The sequence below is a fragment of the Adiantum capillus-veneris genome, chromosome 28 (genome assembly GCF_014529385.1).
Source record: "Adiantum capillus-veneris isolate H3 chromosome 28, ASM1452938v2, whole genome shotgun sequence".
Lineage (NCBI taxonomy): Eukaryota > Viridiplantae > Streptophyta > Polypodiopsida > Polypodiales > Pteridaceae > Adiantum > Adiantum capillus-veneris.
The window spans coordinates 2,390,093-2,418,068 of record NC_140958.1 but is presented as its reverse complement, the minus strand read 5'-3'; the positions used below and the strand labels follow the sequence as shown (position 1 = coordinate 2,418,068).

Here is a 27,976-nt window from a genome sequence, read left to right as displayed (position 1 = left end):
TATCCACCAAACCATTTGACTGTGAGTAGTAGGGTGTGCTATGACGATGTAGAATGTGAAGCTCTTCACAAACTTCTGTGAGTAAACCTTTCTTGAATCCTGGACCATTATCAGAAACAATCTCCAAAGGTGTGCCAAATCTACAACAAATATTAGTGTAGACAAACCTACTCACTGTTTTTCCATTTATCCTTGCACACTTTGTGCCTCTAGCCACCTAGTCATGTAATCTATAGCCACGAGAATGTAGAGTTTACCATTTTTTGTTCTAGGAAGAGGACCCATAGCATCAATGCCCATTTTTCAAAGGGTCCATTTACAAGAACTATTTGCCTTGGGCCATGCACCAATCTTCTATTTCCATTTACCTGCGAGTTGTGATAGTGAGAGCGGATTTTTTGAGATGGGGCTCAACTCAAGGCTCCCACCAGACAACCACTCCATGAGACCCTACACACACATATTTCTTAGGGGCACCACCCTCTTTTATGGATAAAGAAGGAAACCAAAACAAACCATATGCAACACACACACACACACACACACTCACTCACACCTTCCTTATGTGCTTCAACACAAAATGCCCTTCAACCATTCAACACACACTTCTTAAGCAATCCCTTTGAACACTGCACAAACTCACATGCAAACATTGACCTTCACCATATTAGTCCTCATATACTTCTAAGAAAAGCAATCACAAAACCTCAAAACTCAAAACACCATAATGCACAAATACTTGACTACTCCTTTCCTTTCCCAAAAGAAGAGACTACTTACACACATAAGGCGGCATGCATAGAGAGCTCTTCTCCATCTATGCAGTCCCAAGACTTACTTACACACAACATAAGGAGAGAAGCCAAGCAAATAGACACCATGGTGCACAAAAACTTTCTCAACAAACAAGCAACCCAATGAGCACAAAATATGAGAAGCTGTCAAGATAGGCTTACCAATTTTACATGCGTTTAGAGCAAAAGTGTGACGACGACACCCCAATTGTAACAATTTGTTGATCAAACCATGAGATAGATCATTGAACTTGATATCCTTGCTCTCATATAGAATCTACAATCCTTATTTAGGGATGAGTATGATAAGAGAAATGTTTGCAAGAGAATGGTAGCAATAGCATATTGATGCTCTCTCTATGGTGCCGCTTATGATAGCGAGCTTAGGAAATGGATAGGGAGACAAGAGGAGAGAGAGATTAGGGCTTCCCTAACCTTAGAGGAGCTTATTTGCAGCAATGGAGTAGGTGTGTGTATTTTTGTGCTTGCCAAAGGGCCTTTTTATAGCTGTACAAGACCTTGGGTTAGGTTAAACTTGACTAGGGTAGGTAATTAACCATAGTTAGGTTCCCTTTTGACCATTCCTTCAATTATGCAAATAAGGGACTTATTTTTTCATTAAAAATATCCTTTTAGGTCGTGGAGGCTCCATAAGGGTTGATAATGTATGTGGGCCCCACCATGATGTCCCTCTAGTGGCTCCTGCGGAGTGTCCCCATCCTGTTTGTTGTGTCTCTAGAAGCATCTTGAGCCGACCCCTCCACATGCAAGTGGTTTTTAACTCCCCATTGGTATTTTAGAATGTTGGAGAAGTCAAGAAAACTTTTCACCTTTATGGTTTACCTGATTGTAACTTTGACCTGCAGTAACAGTGTCCGTAGCACCTTGTTTTCACCATAACTTTCAGCCTGTAACTCAGAATTGGGTGTTGTAAAAGGCAAAGTTGACCTTCTCAAAGTGTTTAAGCTGATTTTGGAGTGTTCCTCAAGTATACCCATGAGCTAAGGCATTCAAGATGCATCCAAAACACCTTTTGAACCAAGTCTCCTTGTAGGGGCCTCTTTAGCCTGCATCCAAGGTGTAGCATGCTTTTTCAAAAGAGAATCCACCTTAAACAAATGAGGTAGGCTCCAATAAAGTTTGATTTATTGGGGATATACATTATATTTAAGATTTGTTGACCAACACAAGTAAATGATCCAAGACTTGGGTCACATAGTGGTGGGGAAGGGAAGGCCTACAAGGTTAACCCTACCCTTGAGAGAAGATGGGTAAGATAAGTGCCCATAAATTATTTATTTACAAATTATGGGATGTAGATAGCTATTTAAATTAGTAAAGGTAATTAGTTAAAAGAATGTGCAGTAAAAAAACTAGGAGAGTAGAATTAAGTTTACTATTTACATTTAGCATGAAGAGAGAATATGATGTAAATGCATAAAGATCTGAGAAGGGTAAGGTGTTTGTATGGAAAAAAGCTATTACGGAAAGAGAGAATGAACACTAGGTTAAAACTTTGATAAAAAATATATACATTTAAGTAGAAATGTAGTGCAAATGCAAGGTTACCATTTAACGCTACTCAATAGCTTTTACACCAATGCTGAACATCCAGATGCAGGCTTGGCCAAACATACCCTGCAAGAAAAATCTTCTTCATAGTTAACTCTTGGACAAAATGACCAGCACATGCCACTTCATGCAAACCTTTTAGAATGGTTGGAATTTCCTCGATAGTTGGTACTCTTTTGCACACTTGATCCTTCCCTCTTTGATAGAGGGAGCCTTCTAGGAAGAGATAGAAACTTGCCTTCTTCATGAGCAAGTCTTGTGGAAACTTGCCTTCCAAAATTTAGCCAATAACGGGATCCAATGAATCCAATCCCTGGTATCTTGGTTGCTTGACAGTTGCTACGAGCATGATGACCTGCACTTCTTTCTCAACACATGTAACTGCTTGTTGTGCAAGTAAATGGGCATCTTCATTTTGTTTCCTAGGAATATGATATAGTTGCACTTCTCTAAACTGATTAAACAACCTACGAATGGCATGAACTTTTGTCCTTAGGCTTTCATTCTTGCATGCCCAAATTCCTAAAATCTACTTCACAATGAGAAGTGCATCCTCTTTTACCATGAGACGCTGTATACCGCGGCTCATGTACATCTTCATTGTTGCTAGTTGAACCTAGTAGATTGACCTTCTCTTTCATGACCACCTCCCCACTTGGGTTGAGCAACACTAGCTCTCCCCCTGCTTTTCCTGTGGCTCATCAAAAAGCTCCATCAAAGAACAAGGTAAAAGCATTAGGAATATTTTTTGGTGGTGGCAATGGTAGGGTCTTTACTTCAGGCACCTTAATTTCCTTCTCATGTACCCTATATAAGTGAGAATCCCTGCCAATTGTGCACGTACACTATCTTCTACCTTGAAAGAGTATTGAAAATCTTGCAACTCCATAATCCAGTGACTTTGAGATTCTAGTACTAAGATTCATTTGAGATGACACCCAATTTTTTGCAATGAGAATTACAAAAGGTGTTGGTAGCAAGTAGGATATAAACTTTCTCACCACAAACATGAGAGAGCATCATGAGTTCTGCTTCTGTGTAGCCTCTCTCCAAAGCATTCATGACCCTACTAGCAAAGTAGATGGGTCGCATTCTGGTACTATGGTAATCTTATTGTAGCAAAACAGCCCCAATTTTTATTTCCCAACATTAGAGCTAACAAAGAATGTGTATGGCATAAATGTTGGTAGTTCTGACAGAATGACTTTGATGTTACAAAAATATTCTTCAAGCTCATCAGACCAAACAAACTTGACTTGTTGTGTCAATTTTTGCAATGGGTGAAGTAGCTCCAAGGCTAAGTGAATGAATCGTGACATATACTTCACCTTTTGAACAAATGAGATGACCTCCTTAAGACTCTTCGATGACGGTAACTCAATAAGAGCCTTTGAATTTGAAGGATCCATCTCGATGCCTTTGTAAGAAACTTTATGACCAACCAAGATCACTTCATCCTCACCTATGTGGCATTTGTCAGGGTGAGTTGACCTCCCATGTCATAGAGTTTCTTCAAACCTTCTTCTACCCTTTGTAGATGCAATGATTGCTGTAAATGCAAAAATCATCAATAAAAACCCTAATAAACTTTTCACTTGAAACACCATGTTCATGAAGCGTTGGAAAGTTGCAGAAGCATTTGTCAGGCCAAATGGCATGACTCTGAAAGCATAACAACCCACGGAGTTATGAAGGTTGTCTTCAATTATCCTCCAATGTGATACCTTTTTGAAAGTAACCTGAGTAGCCATCACACACAGTGTACTTCTCATGACTAGCTACCTTATTTAGTATCTCATCCTGAAATGGGAGGGGAAAGTAATCTCTTTTTGTTGCCTCATTTAGTGGATGATAATCCACACACACCCTCCACTTGCCGTTCTTCTTGGGAGTGACAACAACGGGAGAGACCCACTGTGAATTCTCCACTGGATAAATGAAACCTGCTGCTATAAGCTTTCTTACCTCCTTGAGTAAAGCCTGCTCCTTGATGACTCCTAGCCTTCGTAGCTTTTGAGCCTTAGGTGTGGCCTCTGGCTTTAGCTCGATCTTGTGTTGAACATCATCTACTCCACGCGTCGGTGTAGTCTCTAGCAAAAATCTTAGGAACTTTCTTAGCACACATTTGAACTCATCTCTTTCATCCTTCGTAGCTTTTGAGCCTTAGGTGTGGCCTCTGGCTTTAGCTCGATCTTGTGTTGAACATAATCTACTCCACGCACGTCGGTGTAGTCTCTAGCAAAAAGCTTATGAAACTTTCTTAGCACACATTTGAACTCATCTCTTTCATCATTTGTAAGTCTGGTAGACAACATACCTTCTAGCATTCCTTCATCTTCCAAATTTTGGTTCTCTTGAGGACCTACCTCCTCCAAGCCTTGACAAGTGGTCTCTTGGTTGTTTGGCTTAAACCTTACACCCATGACTTCAATGGAAGATTCCTCTTCCGTAAGGCTACCACTACCTTCTTCTTCTTAAGTGCTATCAGTCTAGTCTTCCTCCGTCTCACTTTGTGATGATTCTTCATGGAGCTCCTCTTGATGTTTCTCCTTCATGTCAAAGACAACCTTCTTATGATTGTCATTCTTGCAGATCAACTTTCCACTTTCCCAATCCTGCAAAGCTCACATTTTCATTAGCCATGGTCTTCCACGGATAAGTAGATATCCACTTTCCTTGGTTGACATAACATAAAAAGCCAATGCCTTCTTAATGCCAAAGGCCTCCACAAAAACATTTTTACAAATGCCTACACACCTAGCCTTGCTATTGTTTGCCATCTTGACTTTGATTTTAGGTGTCTCATGGATGTGCATGCCTAGTCTTTGCATGAGTCCCTCTGTCATGATGCAAATTTTTGCACCCCCATCCACTAGACCTTTCCTAGCCATCCTTTGTTAAACAATCTAGCACAGGTGTAATATCCTCATTCATTTCAGCTTGTGCAATTTTTACAACATGCACACTCTCTTTTATCTTTCTCCTAGTGCTAAGTGCCTTCGTTAAATCCCTCCTAGCTTGTGGACATAATGCAAGAAACTGAGACCATGAGATATCAGGACCCTTACCTCTGATGTCTTCCAACAAGTTTTATGGAGCCATACCATGTCCAAGAGGGAAGTCTTGGAGATTGATACGACGTTGAGTCCTCTTAGCTTCCTTGGTCTCTTTCGCCTTCTTTTCTCGTCCATGGTCACTTTGTGACGTAACTCCTTCTTTCTCCTTACCTTTTCCTTGGCCAAGCTTAATGTCATTTTCTTCCATGTCGAACTCTCTTGAATTTGTCACCTCTACCACATGCACATTTGGGTGTGGCAAAGGTGGAGCTCCTTCCACTCCTCTTGGAGGTGGTCTTGCCCCATTTGATCTTTGTAGAATCTGTGGTTGTTGACTAGTTCCTTCACCTGCATTCATCACTGGATAATTCAAGTTAGATCTCACTGGCTCCCCACGGGGCCAAGGACAATTATACATCCCATGTCTAGACTCTCCGCAATTCCAACATTGCAAGACTCTCCTAGTTCGTGGCTCTTGCTCCTCGGCTTTCTTTGTTTGTCCCTTGGGACCCACAACTTGTGCAAGGTGAATTGACAGGCTACTTAAAGATTCATTTAACTTCTCAATCACTTCAGCCATTACCTAAGGAAGCTCCCTATATGTCAATGCTTGTGACTTACCTTTGGGTCTAAGACCTTCTATTGGAACCTCTCCCCTTAAGCACTAGAGTTTCCTATACTTCTTGGAAGCTCTAATTTCAGCTGCATCATAGGTGACAGGTGCATCCGCCTCCACCTTTACCTTAAGATCAAGAAAGAGTCCGCGGCTATGAACCTCTCCTTCTTTATAAATTTTTTACCATCACCAGGGTTAACAACATTTCGTATCCATAGAGCCCAAAGACGTAAATACCCTTGCTTGTACAAGTAGTAGTCATCCAAGTCTTTTGCCTTATGAGAAACAATATCTTGCCATAGCTTTTGAATGTTTTGGGGATCAAAGAAGTATCTCTTGAAACGATTCAAAACTTCTATCTAATTCCCCATAGCTTCCTCAAGCAAAGATTCAAACCAAGTGCTAGCATCTTTCCTAAGGACCACCTCAAACATTTCTACACGTTCTTGATCAATTACTATCCTCTTGATACGGCAAGATATCTTGAAATTTGCTAAAAATAACTCTGCATCCTCTCCAGGCTCTCCAAAGAAAAGAGGATATCCAGAAATTTGGCGTTGGCTTTCCATTGAATTGATTTCAAAGTGACGCACATTTTTTTCTTAAAAAGATTTACAAAATAATGTTTTCTAAATTGCAATATGTTCCACAACAAAATAAAAATATGCACATCAAATGATCTATGATAATCAACAAGAGGCAGGATGACAGGGTTTGGTGATGCAAGAATTTATCCTACTCTTTGGGCACCAAACATGAACACCATACGTCGTTGAAAATGGATCTTTACTATTTGCAACGTTTATTCTAATGTGTGGAGTGAAATGGAAGGGTAAAACCTCTATCCTTGGGCCATTATCCATGGTCTATGCATGACCTAATGCTTAAAACAAAACAAAAATATAGACGTCCAAACTAAGATCGTACCTAATACGAGGCAAAATAAAAGGATTTACTGAAGCGTTTATCTCGGCCAGCTTAAGAGGGCCCAAAATTCTACGAATTTACTCGTTCAAAATTGCAACTTAGTACTAAAAATTATGTGCACATTCTACCTTGCAATGATAATGAAAAGATCATACAAATTCTCATGATTTATGCAAACTACTTGACTATTCTAAAGGTTGATCCTACACAAAAAATACACAAGTCCTCCTCAGTGGGGGCACCAAAATTGAGGCGGTCCGAGGTGGACAACAAGAGAGTGGGTGCAAAGGTGGTAACCAAGTCATCTATATGCATGAGGATGGAAAAAAGTATTTGGAGGGTGTAAATGTAGCATTTTGGGAGTTGAATCCTTTATTGAATTCTTTGTGATGAAGGCAGGTGACAATGTATGTCACATCATATTGAGAACACATGGCTTCTTGCCACGTTTGCAATCTTTTTGAACAAGTAAAATGGGAGGAAAGTGATCCTTGATTTGAAGATGCAACAAATCCACTTTCACCCCATGACTAACAAAGAACAAGTTACAAGTACAGGTACAACAAGAAGACTAAAGATGAGGCGAGCTCCACTTCATTTAAAGATAGTGCTAATGAATAACAGTTGCAGATAGACGATGACCTACTAGGAGTTACTATAGACAAGGCCTCATGCAAGAAAGGTATGGCAGTCTAGGTGACTTCTATTTTCTATGAGGATATCAAGGGTACATTGGGGGTGATTATTTAACAAATCCAAAGAAAGAGGAGTACGTGAAGCTGTGTGAAAAGTATCCTTATTGTTTTGGCAATAGATTACACTCTATGAATTTTATTTCCTATGAAGATATCAAGGGTATATTGGGTGATTATTTAACAAAGGCAGAGAAAAAGGAGTATGTGAAGTTGTGTGAAAAGTATCCTTATTTTTTGGCAATAAAGTACACTGGTTTGCGGGTGCCAACTATGTAGAGCAAATGATACAACTATCAACGAAAGGAACAAAAATCAAGCAAGATTGGAGAAATAAAACAAGAAGCTTTGCGAAAAGAGGTAAGAAAGTTATTGAAGCTAGATTCATTTATTAAAAAGTTGGAGTGGGTTTCACTTTTTGTAATTACTCTAAAGAAGAATGGTCTGAATGGAATTCTTGTGTTGCCTATAAACCTCTCAAAGAGAAAACTTAATGATATAATCATCCTCTTCCTTTTTAAGAGAAAACTCTCAATGAAGTTCATGAGAGGTATTTAATTATGGATTGTTTTCTAGGCTATTTTCAAGTTTCCATAGCTCTAGTGGACCAACCAAAGACATTTTTCACACCATGGGGTTTCTTTTCTTAATTGTATGCCTTCTGGTCTTATGAATGGTTATGCTACCTCGAGAAGTAGATAAATCAAGTTTTTGAACTATATTTGGGTAATTTCATAAGAGTTCTTAAGGATGACATAGGATGCTATAGTTCCATACCTGAACATTTGTACAGGTTGGAACAATGTTGTAAGCGCTTAGAGGAACAAAGTGGTTTTCTCAATCCAAAGAAGTGTAATTTGGCTCAACCTAGAGCTCATTTATTGGGACATGTTTTCAAGGAATGGAATTGAAGCATATCTAAAAAGGATAAAATATCTTTTTTTAATGGAACCTCCTTTGAAATCTGAAGCTTTGGCATTTTTTGTGCATGGACTACAATATTTTTCATGGTTTCTATGGATGTTATGCTAATATGTGTATCCACTGAAACAATTGAATCAACTAGTGCATGGATTTAAGCGGTCAAATGAATCACAGTAAGCATTTGATAGGATCAAGGAGGATTTTTATTAGCTACCTAACATTAGTCCATCCACTAGAAAAGATGAGTTTTTTGTGTCACTTATAGTGGACATTGTGGCTATTTTCACAATTATTCTTCAAAAACAGGGTAAGAGTTACAAGGAAAAAATAGGTTAAGAGTTACAAGACACTTTCTTTCTAAAGCAAGGTCAAGAATGCAAGTGATTTGACATGTATTGAAGCAAAACAATGGGTTATGGCATTGGTGTTTGCATGCAAGAAGTTTAAATTGTATTTGATTTCTTGAAAATTTTGTGCTCACATCAAGAATTTTTATACCAAAAAATATATTACATTTGAATCTATGGAGAAGGATTATGAAGTCGGTGTTAGATATCTAGGAATACGAGTTCATTCAAAATGGATCATACTAATACGTCTAGCTTGGTAGATGTGATAATGCCATAAATCTATTGAGTTTTCAATATACCAAACGGTGGTATGTGAAGAGCCGGTTGAAGAACAAGATGTGGAGGATTCTTTTTTTTTGTGGTTTGATAAAACTTATAGGCAAGTTGTGCAGAAATTAGGTGGTGAATGGTGATATAGGATCTACAAGGTAAGGTTGTCCTCTCCATTGGTGGTGAATGGTGATATAGGATCTACAAGGTAAGGTTTCCCTCTCCATTGGTGGTGAAATTGATGCTTTCAAGCTAGTCATCAAATAGCTATTAGGACAATGGAAAGTAAAGAAACACTCACTTAAGAATTTGTTCTATTTGATTAAAAAAATTGATAGAACATTTTGAATTCCGTTGCTTTTGTGTTTTTTGTGCTTACCAGTGATAATGTTTGAAAAGCCCAAAATGTGGGTCATAAGATTTGAATTTGCACTATTGGGTATCTTGAGGGGGTCACTTACAAGAATATTTAACTATAGTATATACCCTCTAGTTAGGCGTAGCAAAGGCCTGACTCCCTACCTGGCTAGTCTCCCCTCGAGATCTTTTTGGTTACCTTGACACAAAACAAACTAGGTTGAGCAGAGTTAGCTATGTGAATTAATAGCCAACATAACAAGGTGCAACAATGTTTTGCAATTGTACATCAACAACATCTGCACCATCATCAACCAATGTACAATATAAGAAATGGAGACTAGGATTTGTGAGTCTTACCGTAGCCTGGAACGAGATTTCTCGAGCGACCTAAAATCCAAATAAATGTCAAAATGGTAATGACCCATTTTGTGCTATGTGTTGCACTCTATCTTGTGATTAGTGACATGTTTTTGGCATTCTTGTTGTAGGCCAATGTAATGAATCAATGCACTCAAAACTGATGTCTTCAATATTTGAAGACATCAAACTGCAAATCAACAATGCTCATGCACTTAGAAACTTTTTAAACAAAATTAAAAAAAGAAGAATTACATTGTTTATCTAAATGAGAGATTCTTGCAATTTGTATTCTAGGCAGTACTAAGAAACTGTAAAACATTTGGATGCCAATCAAAATTGAGTCATACTTGTCTTCATTTCAAATTCCAAACCAGTGTCATGTGCAACAGCTGCCATGGTTAAGATGCTTCAAAGAAGAGGATTTTAAGGCCTTTCAAAATCAGTAGTATTAACTAGGCCCTATATTCTATATGAAGAGCTTAGGAAATCAGAGTACAAAAAATGACATAACATTGTCAAGTGGCAAGGGGTCCTCTATAGAAGAGGAAAAATAAGCTCCTTTGAAGCTATTTGTAGCACCATGTAATGGTATGTGGTGCTACAAGAAGAAACTCCATAGGGTCTTAATTTTATAAGGGGAAACACTACATGTGGTGCTACAAGAAGCGCTATTACAAGGGAGAAAAAGGCTCCCCCAAAGCTACGTGTACCACCATGTGCCAGCACATGTTGCCACAAGAAGCAACTATGTAGTGGCTTAATGGGCAGATCTTAGGAAGTAAGAGCATTTATACTAACGTAGCATTTTCAAGGGGTGAGAGATCCTCTAGAGAAAGCTATGCAACAACGCCAAGCATTCCGCGCGAAACAGAGCATGCATCCTAACGCATCTACTAGCTATTTGCGGTCGTAAGTGTATCAAACAATGTCTATTTTTTGCGTGCAAGTAGTCATTAGAATCGTGGCGACATAACCTACACATACGTACTCATAGATTTCAGTTTCACACACTTCCAAAATTTTGCTCTATCTTCATGCTCATTTTTTGTAGATGGGTTTGGAGTGAGGATTTTGAGTGTAGAGGCTTTGGGACATGTGTATCCTAGTGAGAGGATGGTGTTCCTTAAGTTTTGTATGATTTTGGTATACTTTGGTGAGTTTCCTTCCAGTTGTGTGTATGTGGGTTGGGTGGTGTAGTTGAGACCAGTGAGATTCTGATTTCGATTTAGTTGGCCTTCTAGAGTGGTGTATGTGTGGGATGGTCTCAGCCTGACAAGCTATAGAGATTGCCTCGGTGCACTTGTCGTGTCATCTATGTCCTTGATTGACATTATGTTGATCTAGGTAGTGTTGCATGCACTTTATAGGTGGTGTGATTCGCTCCCGTAACAGCCTACAATTGAACTAGACACTATACTTCGAGAGGGTTGGGGAACTAAGGAGACTTTCTACGTTGGTGACAATTTCAGTCGTAGAGTAAGCCCAAATATAATCTCTATCTCATATCAACTATGTCATCAATAACTTTCTTTGGGCTATGACTATAGGAGATGGAGATGCAAGCTAGGTAGTTGGGTTCCTCTAGACTTAATATGACACATGGGACTAAATGGAACATATCACATGCTCTATGTTGTCATGATCAATGACTCTTGACTTAAGGACCGTGGATATGAGGGTGGCAACTAAGACATGCATGCGCGCACGCGCACGCGCACACACACACACACACACAAAAGCTGCATTTATGTCCTTCAAAGGAAAAAGTCGACATAAAATACCAATCATATACCTCAAATTTCAGCACGTTCTACTTTGGTTGTGCCATACATGGCACATAGAAAAATAAGAACAATGCGCCATACATCCAAAAGCTCTCTATTATAAGCTAGATTTTACAAAAATCTATGTCATTTGATACCAAAGATGTTTCATATTTCAACTATGCGCGCGCACACGCGCACACACACACACACAAAGAGAGAGAGAATTATTGTCCTTGAAGGTCAAATATAACCTATGGGACCAAATGGAAATGTTGCATGCTCTATGTTGATCAATGACTATAATTACTTGAGGATTAATGATACGAGGGTGGCAATGAAGAGTCCACGGAATTGCGCGCGCGCACACACACACACACACACACACACACACAAATTTCATTATTATCATCAAAGGACCTATGGGGCCAAAAGAAACATGTCATGTAGGTTGTATGGAGTTGATAAGTGACTTGATGCTCGAGAATTTTGGAAACTAGCGTCACAATTGAGAAGCCACATCCTGGCTGGAATAGGATTGTGTGTAGGGAGGAGACATGGTTGAAAATGTGGGCAAAGAAAGCTCTAATGTGATCAAAAAAGCTGAGCACTGGAGTAAGAGGTGATACTTAGATTTTTGAGCTTTTAGGGGATATAAAGTGCATAGTCGATGAGACTCCTCATCAATGCCCCAACACTCTGTCTTATATCGTAGAGAAAGAGAGCTAAGTCGGATGGAGACGATAGTGCGTATCGCATTCAAGGGGTTGGACTTGAGGATGTAAGGATGCATGTGGTTCCTTTGTGAGAAGAAGATGGTTTTGTAGTCGGGGGCAACATATGTGGTGTAATGCAACCCGTGATATATTGGCACTATAAAAGCCTCATTCACTTTGAACTTATGAAGCAAGTGTAATGGATTCCCATCTTCCAAACCACTTCTTAATGTCTTGCATCGATCCCAAACTTAATATTTTGCTTTTCTGCGTCTTTTTGACTCGTTACTTACTTCTTATGCAATTTTCAAAAGTCAATGTGAAGGGTTTTGTCTCATCTTCATGTTCTTAACGACTCTCTCTCCAAATCCATACCCTCAATGGGAAGTGATTCTAACTCAAGAAGTAAGAGCATACATATATGTTTTTTGTGGCTTGACCTAGAAAAAGTTTGCAAGAAAATGCTTTTAAAAATAGTTCGCAATCTCTTTCCAAGTAAACTGCCCCATACTCCCAACTCCATATAGAAGCATCGCCATCACTAAGGCATCAAAGAAATATACAAGTTCCCATACACATAGTAGGCTCGCTTCTTAGCTTACAAGCATCATATACCACAATCATTCCATTTATGGTTGGCCGAAATCTTGATGCCAAAAATCTCCACTCCTTCAAGGAGATTTTTATTGTACACAATGTGTGGCACCTCCTCATTGACAGTTTTCACAAGCATAACCTTTGTTTTGGAGCCATTCAATCAGCCCACTATGCAAGCAAAAGTTCTCGGAGACAATCAAAAGATTTTGTGAATCTTTTGAAGTATGGGTGAAAAGCACACCGTTGATGAACGCCATGTTGCCTGCACCTTTACCCTCTCTTGTATCTTCTACGAAAAACCCATATACAGTGTGCAAAGTATTGATGTGATGTTTCCAAAAGGAACAGGTCAAGTTTGAGCATATATATATATATATATATATATATATATATATATAAAAGGTCCAAAAGATCTTTTGTTTGATTTAGCATATTCGAAAAAGACAACTCTGTTCTAAGTGTCGATAAGGATAAGGGAGAATCATTTTAGCATTTCTTGTCACCTCTAGGTTCAAGCATCAGATTGATTGTGGAGAAGTTTATTGGGATTCTCTTCTCCCGACAATAGCATGCGCCCACTTGGCCTTGAAGAAGGAAACCCGGTGCTTTTGGATAGCATGATGGTGCAATCTCTCTCTCTCTCTGCCTCTCTCCGCCTTCACATGTCCTTTCTCTCTCCCACTTTGTCGGTTCTCTTGATAGCAGCCTCAGTGCGACACCATTTCATTAACATCAAGATTGACTTTTTGACAATTGGTAATTATGTCTAAAATTAATTAATTAATGAAGCAATTCATCTCCAAAGCCTACTCAAATTCTAGTTTTAGCATCTTGTATTGACAGACAATCAGCCTTCTTATGGAAAGCTACAAAATTTTTAATATTTCCAGAAATTTAATCTCACAACCAAGGGTATTTTGGGAATTTTGGAAAATTTGAAGAGCATTTTGGGAATTCATGGTAATTTTCCCCCAAAAAAAAATTTATCTCCCTCTTTTTCTCTCTCTTCCTTCACCCTCCCACCTCTCTCTCTCTCTCTCTTCCTTCCACACGCTCACATCCTTGTCTTTATCGACTTTTCTTTTGATTTCAAACAGGGTATCTTAGAAGATACCTTCTAATTCAACCCATAAGCAAAATTGGCAGGACCTACTCGTGGGAGCAAGGCATTGTAATGAAGCAAATAAAGATAACCAAGGCAATGCCTTTAGCCATTGTTGAGAGAGGGGGTTGGGGGTTGGGGGGGTGGTTGGGAGAATATCCCTAAATTTACAGGGAAAAAGAAGAGGTAGGCCAAGAAAAGGTGCAATATTCACAAAGTCAAAGGGAAGGGTGGCACTAGGGTAAAGGGGTCAGTAACAAACCGGGCCAATACAAGGACACCTTGGAACTAAATGCAAAATATCTCCAAGATTTATGAAAAATTATGGTTGGGGATGGCCTTGGGAATGCATCTTTTGACATCAGATTCATTAAAAATTGTGAATCTTAGCTTATTAGTCATTCTAGATTGAATGGCCTGCTATTGGCACCCAGTTCTTAAATTATATTGGCCCCTTTACCCTAAACCCATGCTTCACATGGAAACAAGCTGATGGTCATGCTCTTCGAAGGGCATCCAAGTGCAAGATAGGCCAAGGTAGAGGAGTCTAGGCCTGCAGCACCTGGGGTTCACCCTCCATGTACAATTAAAGAAAGTCTCCTTTCAAGGCCCTTTTCTTGGCATCCAACACAACACAAGGGAGGACACCCTATTCACCCCCCATATGTGCGTCTCCTTTGGGCACTCCTTATGCAGGCAACCACAAGTTGCCGAGATTTTAGAAAAGGGGACACTTGTCCCCTGTGCCTTGATCTTCCACTTGACTTCGGTGTTCTAAAAAAAAAATAGGGGAAGGGGAATTTTTTTTATAAAAGAATTACCTACAACTTTGAAATAACAACACACACACCCAAGCCCCGTGGGTAGAGGCAGCCCCACTCTTAAGGTGAGTCTTCCCAACCAGATAAGGCTGGAAGAAAGCACACAAAGTTTTGAAAATAAAAAAGCCTTTCTTCATATTGGGCTAGAGGATCCTTATACAATAGATGTGTTACTTTGGAACTTAAGCTAGCCTTTCTTTGTAATGGATTGGAATAACCTTTTATAAAAGGACTGTTTTTTGTGATTCTTTGAAACTCAAGAAAACCTCAATGGGTGTACATTTTGGGGGGGGGGGGGGGGGGGGGGGGGGGGGGGGGGGGTTAGGAAGATTTTGATCTCGACGAGTGTTATAAGCAAGGTGAGAGAGTGGGTGTGTAAGTTAAAAGGTGATTATGAATTATGAGCAAGGTGAGAGAGTGGGTGTGTAAGTTGAAAGGTGATTATGAGTTAGGCAGGAATTCAAATAGTAAGAGTTACAAAGAGGCAATTTGGGAGAGCAAGAGAGCAACACAAGGGTTTTATCAAACAAATAATTGTTCCAAGCTATAGAGAGGCAAATTGTGGGTGTGCATGTGTGTAACTCTCTTTTTTCTTCACCGTATATAACAAAAGCATGACCATCACATTCCCAATGATAGTATCTTCTTTCTTGTTGCATGAACTAAAGTACCGATTTATTGATGAGTAGCCCTGAGAGAGCCAAGTACCCTGTGTTCCATTTCTGAAATTCCCTCTCCTATACGCACTTGATATATCACCTTTTCATACATACGAGAAACTATGTGCATATATTACTTACACTTGAAGTTCATACATCTCTAAAGATTCTCTAAAAAACTAAATCAAGCTTTGATGAAGTCTAGAAAGCAACAATACAATCCTTTACCTTTCAACCGGCTTTCATCCATGAGAACTATAAGAGTGAAGGTGATCAATGGTGCTATGATGTTTTTGAAAACCTATTTGTCCATATGCACATTTTTCATTCGCATTTTCAACCTGCTTTCATCCACCATGAGAACTGGAATAGTGAAAGTGATCAATGGTACTATGATTTTTTCAAAAACCTATTTGCCCATATGCACATTTTCCATTCTTTTCAACCCATTCATTTATCTTGACACATCCAAACGACTATGCGATTAGAGAAAGTTGCCATTATAATCCAATAGCTGTTTACATTGTTCAAATCTCCCCCTTTCTATAAAGGTCTGATCTAGTTTGTACTCCAATCAAGAGGCATGCCAGCAAGGTGAAACATCATGTATCCAACACACACACACACACACACACACACACACACACACACACACACACACACACACACACACACACACACAGATCTTATTAACATCTTCTAGAGGCCGAAGTCATGCTATGAAACAAAATGATATACATGTGTGTATCCTCTCAGCATCCAAAAAAGGATGAAAGTGTTGAAAATAAAGAAATGATACAAACTACTAGAAGTGGCTACAATAATGTCATCAAAGGTGGGGTGAGTACATGTGCATGTATATGAAGGGGATGACGCTCTATCTCTAGTGGATGTGAAACATATGCTCAGGGAGTACAACCATTTGTTTGGCATGCTCATGTTGTGTCCAAATTTGTTGAATCTCTCTCTGGTGTGCTCATCGAGCACAATATCCCACCGCTCTAGGCCGTCTCCTAGATCCGACCTCATATGCCTAATGTAGAGTGACTTCTCTCGATGCAGTTATGATAGGTGGTAATTGGAGTTGCTCGATAAAAATCTGTAAGTTGAGACTGTTTACCTCCACAATGTGCATGTAGTAGCAGATCCCTATGTCTCTGAATCTCAAGGAGGAAGCGCCCCAACTGTCTCCAATCTCTAGAGTCCATGAGCTCTCTTAGTGTGCGATGTCCTGTAAATAAGGCAGTGTAGCAACTCTCCATGGAGTGGTAAGCTCGACAACTGCAAACATAGTGCTCCTTGCTCTCTACCCCTGTTGTGAAAACTCTACAAATTTGCTGCTCTCTAGGGGTGTGAGATGCTTGCCCCGTCTCAATCTCTGATCTATGTGATGAAACTCTGAGCTGCCCGATGGCTACTCTGGCACTGTGGGACATGTAGGCATCCATGTATCTAGGCCTTTGAATGAAACCATCCTCCAAGATGGTCATGAAGTGATCCTTGAAGTACAACATCTTCCATGGAAGAGGTTCTCGGTGTGATCCATGTCTCCCTGATATATAACTACCAAAGAGCATGTCCGAGGACTGGATTCCTCTCTGCATGAGAGAGGTGGATGAATGGTGAGTCTTGGTCATACTAAAAGGGTGGTAGCTGCTCTATATCCAAGCTATGTGTGCTAAACCATTGTCATGTGTGCATACCATGATCTAGTCTCTCTAGTCTCCGCAAAATGTTGGGATGCCTCAAGTGCTCGGTATGATAGTGTATCGGAGAGGAGCTATCGTACTCTCCGAATAAAACATGAGTCTCCATCAGCATGGTTGGTGCGGCTAGCTTTGATATGATGATGTCATGTGGCAATAAGGGTTTACACGTATTAGTCAACGTGATAACAAAATGATCTGTGATCTATCAACCTACGTCCGCGAGGATCTTTTAAGGCTCGATGCCCAAACCGGTGCTGCATACATGAGAGATGGGGTGACTAGTGTGTCAAAGAGGCACCCCTTGGTGCAGGGCTCCTGAAAATATGCCCGGTGGCATCAATGCTTTAGCATTCCCAATGCCGCATATCCTCGTGTGATCCTATCTCTGGCTGACTCGCCATAAAGAATCTTCGTGTAGTAGCAACAAAAGTGATCCCCAAGTATACATATGAGTCAATGACCTCAACTTGCCCACCTGCTAGTGCAAAACATGATCTGCTCCTGATGTGAACATTGGTCTTACCAAGGTTCACAATGAGACCTCTCTGTGTGCAAAAATCATCAAAGATATGGAGATGTCGTTGTAGCCCCTCCTGTGGCTCAAGGTGGAGAGAGGAAGGTCACCTCAAAAGCACCAAGGCCGCGGACCAAACAGGCAAAGAGAGAAAGGGCCATTCCAAGGCCGAGCACAACAGAATAAAGAGAGGGAGTATACTAATACAATATCACCAGCATACAACATTATGTGAGCAGGAGTACCTGTTAAATCCACACCCTTCTCCCCAACTCGAAGGATATGCTCTCACACCTCATCAATATATATCCCAAACAAAGTAGTGAGAGAGGACAACCTTGATTCACCCCAATGGTGCTAGCAAGAGATGGTGAGGTGCTCCTAGACAATGTACCTTGGCTCAAATGTGCTCGTAGAGAGAGAAAATTCCCCAATTCATTTCCGAAGGGACTCCCACTGAAGGCGATGGAAGGGCCTGTCCCATGGTATTGCGTCAAAGGCTTTGGGGAAATCCACGAAGCATTGGTGTAGACGTCTCTTCCGCGCCTTTGCCTAATCAATGAAGTAGCACATGGTAAAAATGTGGTCTATGGTAGAGAAGGCCCATCCAAACCTTGCTTGTCTTAATGCTCATAAGCACTCGTGCTCTGCATAAGAACTCAACTCCGCCTCTAGTATTGCTCCATAAAGCTTGGCCAGTGTGTGACCAATCATGATAGTCCTGTAGTTGCCCGAGTCAAGTGGATCCGCGGACTTGTGTGGATGGGCTCAATGGTGTGCATAGTCCACTCTGAAGACACAATCCCTCCGCCAATGCTCTATTGAGAGTATTGCAAATGAAAGGGGCTAGCATATCTACAACTCTACATACTTGTGTGATCTGTGGAGCGTCCATGTTTTTGCCGACGTATAGCTCTCTTCACCATACCTTCTCTGAAGAAAGTAGAGGTGGTCGGGCGTGGTCTTGTAGGCTCTAGTATGGGTGGTTGTCTTGGGATCTGGTAGAGCCTTTGTGCATAATCATGGCATCTTTGTGGGCCCTCAATCCGGGTGGATGGACGAGGCTCCCGTAATCGACGCCAAGCCACTATTGAATCCATGCTAATCAATAAGTGGAACATACCTCCCTCGCCCCCCAAGAGCACCTTGCGTACGTAGGCGCATGTATAGCTCTCTACACTCATCAACATACCATCTCTTTAGGGGCATGGTCCCAAAACGAGTATTGTTGCTAGTGTGTGTGTGTGATGCGGAAAGCTATCAAGAGCTTATTCCACTATAAACGTGATGAGTGTATATGTCATAGAAAACATGTGTAAAGTAGATGGTGGTGTGGGATGTGGAGAGGTGTGCTATCCAAGGAGATGGTGAGGTGCCTCTAGGACAATGTACCTTGGCTGAAACGTGCTTGTAGAGAGAGAAAACCCCCCCCAAATTATCTTCTAAGGGACTCCTAGTTATTGAAGGTGATACAAGAGTCTGTCCCATAGTATTGCAAAGGATTTGCGGAAATCCACCGACCGTCTCTTCCATTCCTGTCCTTGATCAATCAAGCAGAACAGAGTAAAATAGTGGTCTATGGTAGAGAAAACCATCCGAAGCCTACTTGTCCTAGTGCTCGCAAGCACTCGCACCCTGCATAAGAACCCAGCTCCGCCTCTAGTACTACTCCATAAAGCTTGGCCAATGTGACGAATCATGATAGTCTTGTAGTTGCCCAGGTCAAGTGGATCCCCGGACTTGTGGATAGGCACACTGGTGTGCATAGTCCACTCTGAAGGGAGTCCCTCCACCAATGCTCTATTGAAGACTATTGCAATGAAAGGGGCTAGCGTATCTGCGGCATATATAAGGTGCTCATTCTACATACCTGTGTGATCTATGGAGCAGCCATGATATGGCGGTGTATAGCTCTCTTTACCATACCTGTTGTGAACAAAGTAGAGGTGCTCGAGCGTGGTATGGGTGGCTGCCCTGGGATCTGGTAGAGCCTTTGTGCATAATCATGCCACTGTGTGTCCTCAATTCGAGTGGAGGGGTGAGGATCCTGTTGTGCTGAATCCAGGCTCATCAATAAGTAGAAGAGACCTGCTCTCTACCATCTCGCCTAGACCACGCTCTGCACATAGGCACCTGTATAGCTCTCTACACTCATCATGCGATCTATTTAGTGCATGGTCCCATAACGAGTACTGCTGCTAGTGTGTGTGTGTGTGTGTGTGTGTGTGTGTGTGATGCAAAAAGCGCTCGAGAGCTTATGCCACCATAGATGTATTGAGAGTGTATATGTCAGAGAGAGCACGTGTAAAGTAGATGGTGGTGTGTGATGTGGAGATGGCTGGGGTATGCGATGGGGGATTGCTATCCAAGGAGAGAAAAATGTAGGTACGATTAGTTCCAATGGGTATGGGTGGGATGGTAAGAGATGTGATAAGTGTGCAGCCTCTCTAGGTCCAATGGCATAGCCCACTGTGCTCCCCCCCCCCCCCCCCCCCCCCCCCCCCCCCCCCCCCCCCTCTCCGTGGTGCCGAGGATGGGATGCAGGTAAGGCCCGGTGAGTCTGGCCACTAGGTCATCCCGTTATAAATAACAAGACGATACTGTGATCCCAATGTGAGTAAGTGCCTCCCATAAGCAGTGGGGACTGCTATATTTGTTGATGTTCTCACTCCTGTTGCCTCATCTGGTGGATGTAGAAGCTCGGAGTCCTCAAAGTCGTTTGTCTCACATTCTGTGCTTTGTGTCTGCCCATTGAAGTCGCCTATAAGGGAGACTTCACCAAGGCTAGAGTACTCCATGATCCCGTCTGGCAGGCATGGAGAGAGAGAGAGAGAGAGAGAGAGAGAGAGAGAGAGAGAGCGCTATCTATCACAAAATATTCGTAACAATGAGCCCATTAGTGCCTACTTGAGACTTCATCTTTTTGTGTGATGCACGGATCCATCTATGACATCCACCAACCCAACAGCCTCCCCATTATGTCTATACATTCGTAAACCATGTCAGTGCCTGTAAAGCTCCAACAAGAATAGCTGTTCTTGTTGGGAGGAGAGAGGGAGAGAGGGAGAGAGAGAGAGAGAGCTATTCATTCACAAAATATTTGTAGCAATGCGCAATCTTTGTTGTAGATTCAGCTCCTAGCAAAGTGGTTCCCTTTCCATGGTCGACTAAACCACCAGTGGATGACAACATAGCAATAGATTGAAAACCATCAGTGCCTGCTTGAGATTGAATCTTTATGTTTGCATACATGGACCCATCTATGAAATCCACCAACCCTTCAACTTCTCCATCATCTCCTTCGTTTGAATCAGCAAGTTCCTTCTTTTTCCATGAGCTGGAAGGGATGCAGTCCAATGAAACTGGAACCTTACCACCTGCTGGAGGCGGAATTTTCCATACGGCCCGGGCTACCATATCCCCAAGATCAGCCATCAAATGATCAGCTATGGAAACGTATTCATACTTGTCATCATTCATAATACCGTTACTGTTTGTGTAGACCACTGCTGACAAAAAGAAACCATGTGCTCTTTCCTTGTCAAAGATGTACCTACATGAAAACTGTCGCATTTCAAATTCAAGCTCAAAGACAAAACACATAAAACAGTTTGAAAATCTCACGAGTTCTCAATTGTAAAACCGTATGCTCGCCCTATTTTATTAAAAATGCGAACAGCATTCTTGGGTCGCACCCGGCATATGCCAGGCAAAAACAACTGTTTGAATAAACAACAAGTGTGAGTAGAATCACACAAATGCACCAATATGTGAACCTCTAGTAAATGTTACAAAAAGAGTTATCCAATAAAAGGACGGGGTAGCAATATCTAGCAAGATTCAGACCTTACATGATTAACCAAACACCTTACGAGTTTTGAAGGTTCCAAAGGTCCTAGGGTCAAAAAGAAACCTCCTATGCTCAGAAAAGTACGACCATGATATGCATGTGTCTGTCTAGCTAGCTCCATGTGAGGGTATAAAATATGATGCATGAGTGGCTGGGGAGTGAAGAGTACATGGAGTATGGGACTGGGATCCAAGAAAGCTCGATCCACCCCCTTTTGTCTCACCCGCTGGTGATGCACTGTGATCCCTCTCATCTCCTGATGATGTACCCTGAGGGCAGGATTTGAGTGCCCGAGGTCTGCCTGCTGTAGTGTGATCCCTCTCTGGGTAGTAGGGGGAGGTGCAGTCATGGTTCTCTGGAAAAAAACTATATGCTGTGACCGCCGTCCTCCACTACAAGAAGGGGTTGACTGGGCAAGAGACACTCTGTGACTTTGTATCTTTTCTTTTTCTTTTTTTCAGAGAAAGTACAGGGCTGTGTTACTTGAGTACTGTGGGCCCCCGAGGATGCTCAGGTCAGCCCGTCTTCAGGGAGCCGTAAAGACAGAAAAAAAAATGTGTACAAGCCCTGGCTCAGGGTGGCCTGTAGGTGTCATATAGAATGAAAACGAAGGGCGATGAGAGTAATGCTATGCAATCCTGTCGTGTGACACTGTAAAAGACGTGCTGCTGCAAGCCCACCGCCTCAACAAGACATGACGACGCTCCTCTGCTGCCCTCGAGGAGCCTACTGAGGTACTCCCACTGGCTGTGAAGATAATGAACTGTCTCTGTCCAAATATTACTGAGTGTATCCGCTGATGTGGAAGGCTGATCACCAAGAACATGCAAGCATCTAGCCTTCCAAATCATCGACAAAGTGACTTCCACCACAATGGAGAAAATAATCTCGCAAGGGTGTGGCTCAAAATCATGTATCTCATAAAGAAGCAGCCAGCTGTCTCTGCTTAGTCATCCCTTTTAATTACGAAAGATAGAGCCCTGAACTAAAGTCTATGCACAATTCAAACAATATCCTGCTTAAAGACTATGTGATCTTTAAGAGAACCAAATAGCAGTGGCTCAAGTCCAAATTACCTTACAATAATCATCAGGAAAATCTGTTTCTGGATACAACGGATAGCAGGAAGCTGAGGGATAATCTGCCAAAGCTTCTTGCAGAAACGTTTGATAGTCGCAGGGCAATTTGCACGGTTCACCACTTTGCTTCAAAAAGGACAAAAAAGCTGCTGCCTGAGAACTCCACTGTCACAATGTCACATGAAGGAATGTAAATAACCAACAGAAGACTTAAAACTTACCTCCACATTAGGGAAAAATATTTTGACCATCAGGTTTTGTAGGTCCAACAAACTGATATAATTTTTCTGAGAAAAATCCATTGGCTCCATAACCTAAAAACAGTTAAAATACTATGCAAATGATGAATTAAACAAGGCAGTTGGAACCCAGGAGTGTCCCACACTGGCAATCCATTTCAACTCTTTTCTATGGAAAAGTTCCTTACATGGGACACACCGTCAATTTAGCATGGCACTACCAAAGAGACCTCATACCTACCACTTCTCCGTTTTCTAATGCTTGGCCTACTCCCAACTTGAAAACCTCGCAATCACTGCTACTCTGGATCAAATCAGCATTCTTCTTTGGTGCAAGAGTGACTGGACAACCAGAAACATGCAGCTCAACTGGTTCGCAGAATCTGTTCTCTTCTCTGCTCAGTGGCACTGAAAGTCGATGTCGAACCCTTGTAGTCAGTAGGCCCAATTGCCACCTTATACAACCAGAAACATATCATGAACTCAGTGACAAACTAAAACTTGGCAGAGTGCTTTAGTTGGGAACTTCATTGTAAAGTAAGAAAATTTTGGGTGAACTTCAATTTACTATTGTGTGTGTGGGAATCACCTGTGGACATTCCAGTTGATATCAACAGTATCATCCACAGCGAGCACATTACTCTGAGATAAAAAATAAGTTCTCACTGGTTCCTGGATAGGCAATGGCATAAAAAAAGCATTGCTCCAATATCGTGTGTCTACCCTGCCATATCATATGCTCTCAGAAGTACACTCGATGCCACACAAGCTTGTTCATATTTTAAGCAGGTGTCCATATGGTTATGTACGGAAAGTACACCCCTTTTTTTCTATCTGCCTGACTTATGTTCGTTGTAATCTCATGGACCAAAGAAGGTAACATGTCTTAAGTCCTGTGAAAGCGGCTTGTGACAGGGAGCATGAAAGATTAGGATCCAGAAACTGCACACCAGGTGACGATACTTATCAAACAAGGCTACCTTGAATCATAAGTGTGCAGACTACTCACCACACAAGGAATTTAAAAGAAATTTAGTATTTACATACTACTTTTAGTTTAGGGGGCTTATCTGTCCCAAAGAGGCACTCTGCCCCTCTTGTCTATTTTGTGCAGGCATCGCGACGATGTGTTCGCTGATTTAAGTTCTCTTTATTCACTATGTTATTTGACGTTTATCAGCAAGTTCCACCACCTGTTCTAGAGGATCCAGTTGGTTACAAGTATAGGAGCACAATTGATTGTCTTCGATGGCACTCTGATCTAGATTTCTTCAATAAACTCAAGCATGGTGAACGCACAAGAAACCAGCCAAGAAGAGGTGAAACATGAGAAAGTGGAAGTGGAAGAAGAAATTACTATGGAGTTCAAATGAGGAAACCGTGGCTGTAAGGAGCAGTGGAAGTGAATGTTGATCTTGCTCAAGATGAGTGCTCCGAACTGTGCTCAAGGGTTCCTTTTACTTATGGAAGGCCCCCCCCTCTATGGCGAGAGAGGTCTATGCTATAGATTTCACAAATCCGGTACAATGGTCTAGATGCAATGGACTTGCCGACAATGTCGACGACGATGATGACGACGACGAGGACGGGCTGAAAACTGAAAACGCTAGGGCTGAAATGCTGAAATCTGCAAACTTCTGACTTTCTATTGATCTTTGACACTGTGTCGACGAGGATGGCGATGACGACGACTCGACGATGATGCACTGAAAACGCAGATGAAAACAGCGGGCTGAAACTGTAGATGCTGGCTGACTCGACGGTATGGCGAGGATCTGCTGCGGGTAGGTGACATCTGTGAGGCTAGGGGCTAAATCTGCAATGGCTGAATGCTGAAAACTGAAAACTCTGAAGTGCTTGGCTGATCTGACGTTTTGAAACTGCAAAACGCTAGACTTGATCTGCTACAGCAAACGCCAAAAAACATTGGGACTGATCTACTACAGAAAACGCCAGGTGGTTCTTGTTGGCTGAAATGCGAGGCTCTCTGCCCGTCTTGCTGAGAAGGACCACTGCAAGTTGTTGAAACTTCTTCTGCTAAAATTGGGCGCCCCACGTCTGCCTATATAGCTGAGGAAAGCTGGGTTTAGCAATTCCCCTACAGCCCACGACCTCATGAAATTGGTATTTAAATTAATAAAAAATGTCAAAATCCATGTAAATTGTACTATCCCAAACTGGCTGGGAAATTGGACCTTCTGCTTGACAATGCATATGTTGGGTGATACTGGGTATGCAATAAGAGGATATGCAACTACTCTAAGTGCTTGGACATGCACAGCTTGCTCACCGGCTCACAAAGGTGCCAGAACACTTCCTAAGTTGACCTGAACCCTAGACCTGAGATAGCTTGTCCACATGCACATAGAGTTAGATGTGCATGTGATATCCCCTTTTTTTCAAAGTGAGGTACTGGTACCGAGCTAAATGGCTTCCTTGTAGTCCGCCAACAGCTCTGGTTAATCTCTAAAAAACTCTTCATCGACCCACACCGCCTCGTGCGTTCTCGATCCTTGAGCTTCAAAAAGTACTGTCTGACTTGCTTCTTGGAGCCATGGCAAAACCGATGCAGCAACACTTGCTCCGGCTCCATGACTTCAGCTTCATCGATGATCTCGGGCTCTTCTTATTTGGAAATGTCCTTTGGAGGTGTTCCCTGAAACTTTCAACCAAGAAACATGAAAAACATTGTGCATTGACCATGAGTTAGGCAATTGCAATTTCATAGAAACCTCATTGATCTTTTTAATGACAGAAAATGGACCATACATTCTGAAAGACAACTTAGGACACTTCTTTCTGACTTGCTTAAAACGTTGCTTCATGATCCTTACATAAACCCAATCCCCCTCCTTGATAGAAACATCCTGACAATGCTTGTTAGCCTGTCATGAGTAAGACTCCTGAGCCTTGCTTAGTCGAAGCTTCACACTCTCAGAAATCTCATTCAACGACTAACTTTCAGCATTGGCATCAGGCAATTGACTGACCGAGCGAGTCAAAAATTGATTGGAACGGACGGCCAAAAGTTGCCTCGTACGGAGTTCTACCAATGGTAGAGGAATAAGAGTCATTCAAAATTGCTTGAACCACTGGGAGTTAGAGCTCCCAATGAGACTGTTGATCATGTACATTGGCACACGGTTGAAGTTCTATTTGGGAGAACATTGGCACACGGTTGCAGTCCTCGTCATCATTCCACCCGCAAACAGATGAGTCTGAGATTGCAAATTCAGTTGTCCTCGATTTATTGAAGTCTTACATCTTTGATCAGAAGACTCAATGGGAAAAAAAATTGCCTTTGGTGGAATTTGCCTACAAAAACACGATTCACTCGTTGACGGGGAAGGCGCCATTTGAGATCATTGAAGGTGCTTCGAAGGGTTCACCCTTCCTTAGCACTAAAGATAAGATTTTTGAAGCCGACCAGTACACGAGAGACTTGGACATTGCTTTTGCCAAGGTCCGAGAGGCTTTAGCGAAATCTCAAGGACATAAGAAGGCAGCAGATCAACATCGACGAGTTTTGAAATTAAGGGAAGACGATTGGGTGCTCTTACGATTGACTGCTCGTCGACGGGGAAGGCGCCATTTGAGATCATTAAAGGTGCTCCGAAGGTTCCACCCTTCCTTAGCACTAAAAGATTTTTGAAGCCGACCAGTACACGAGGGACTTCGACACTGCTATTGCCAAGGTCCAAGAGGCTTTGGTGAAATCTCAAGAACAACATAAGAAGGCAGCTGATCGACATCGACGAGTTTTGAAATTAAAAGAAGACGATTGGGTGCTCTTACGTTTTGAGAAGGCCCGCCTAAGAAAACGAAAGGGAAAGGAGCGGCTTTTTCCAAAGCTTAGCATGAGGTTTTATGGCCCTTTCCAAATAAAAGAAAAGATAAATGATGTCTCCTTTCGACTCAAGCTGCCCGATACTCGTAAGATTCACAATGCATTCCATGTGAGTCTATTGAAGCCTTTTAAAGGTGATGTGCCAGTAGATGGGGAGCCTGATGAGCAACATGAAGTGGAGGAAAACGAGGAGATACTCGTTCCAGAATAGATTTTGGCACACAAGACAGAAAGATAAAAGGTAAAGTGATTAGGCGGTTCTTGGTTTTCAAGAACTATCCTGCATTGGATGCAAAGTGGATGGAGTAGGAGGACCTAGCAAATACTCCTCAGATTTTGGAACTTTACCTTGAAGCATTCAGTTTAGCATAGTCTACTCCGATAGAACCCCGCATTCAGCAAGGGTGAATCTAGTGCAGCGGGTTTGCACAAGAGGAGAGTCACTCCGCTCCTTGTCAACATATTACCCCGATTTTTGAATAAGGTCAATGATGTCCCCTTTGGGTTTCAGGGATACTAATGTGTTGACCAATATTCTATTGTATGACTTTATGATACGGAATTCCCGAAATTGAATATGATTGATTTGTACTCTCTCATTTGACTTGTTTGAGTGCAAGAACTGAAATACGAAATGACTACAACATTTTGGTCTCATAAATCTCTATAGACATGATCGCAATGAGGATTAGTTAATCAGGCATCAATGAGGTCCACAATGAATCTAGATGCGATTACTAAATATGTTGGTGATGGTAATGGTCTAAGATTTGGAATGCATTTTTCTGTGATTTGTCATGTAATGTCTTGTGATGTGACTGTCGTTTTGTACAAGTGCTAGATGTGTCAAGTCTAGTGCGTCGATACTAACAGTCAGTGTCTACTACGACAATTTGTGGCCTCTGTCTGTTTTACAGGCGTAATCGAGGGCGATTACAATTCTTTCAAGAGGGGAGGGTATATCACAAACTAATGACGTGGCAGTGCCCGGACACACACACGCGGATTCCCGCAATGTACGCTGATTGGCTGACGTCACAGCTGTACAAAAACCCGTACGGATTTTCGTAGATTATGCTGACTGCTCTTTGTTGGCAGATTTTAGACCAATTGTTTTTGGGACATTATTGCTTTTGAGTTTGAAGCTTTTGGGGCTCTG

At 41.7% G+C, this 27,976-nt stretch overlaps 1 protein-coding gene across 1 annotated transcript in view; it reads right to left on the bottom strand.

Moving 5' to 3' along the window:
- Positions 1-20,649: 20,649 nt before the first annotated feature.
- The window catches only part of LOC147419982 (uncharacterized), a gene marked incomplete at its 5' end in the record, with an annotated part of 62,876 nt that continues 55,549 nt past the window's right edge, over positions 20,650-27,976 (bottom strand). The window contains 5 exons of the mRNA XM_086503888.1: positions 20,650-21,355; positions 21,427-21,521; positions 22,729-22,857; positions 22,953-23,045; positions 23,212-23,425. Of these exons, the coding sequence (XP_086360014.1) occupies positions 20,884-21,355; positions 21,427-21,521; positions 22,729-22,857; positions 22,953-23,045; positions 23,212-23,425 (1,003 nt within the window). The remainder of the gene's footprint in view (positions 21,356-21,426; positions 21,522-22,728; positions 22,858-22,952; positions 23,046-23,211; positions 23,426-27,976) is intronic.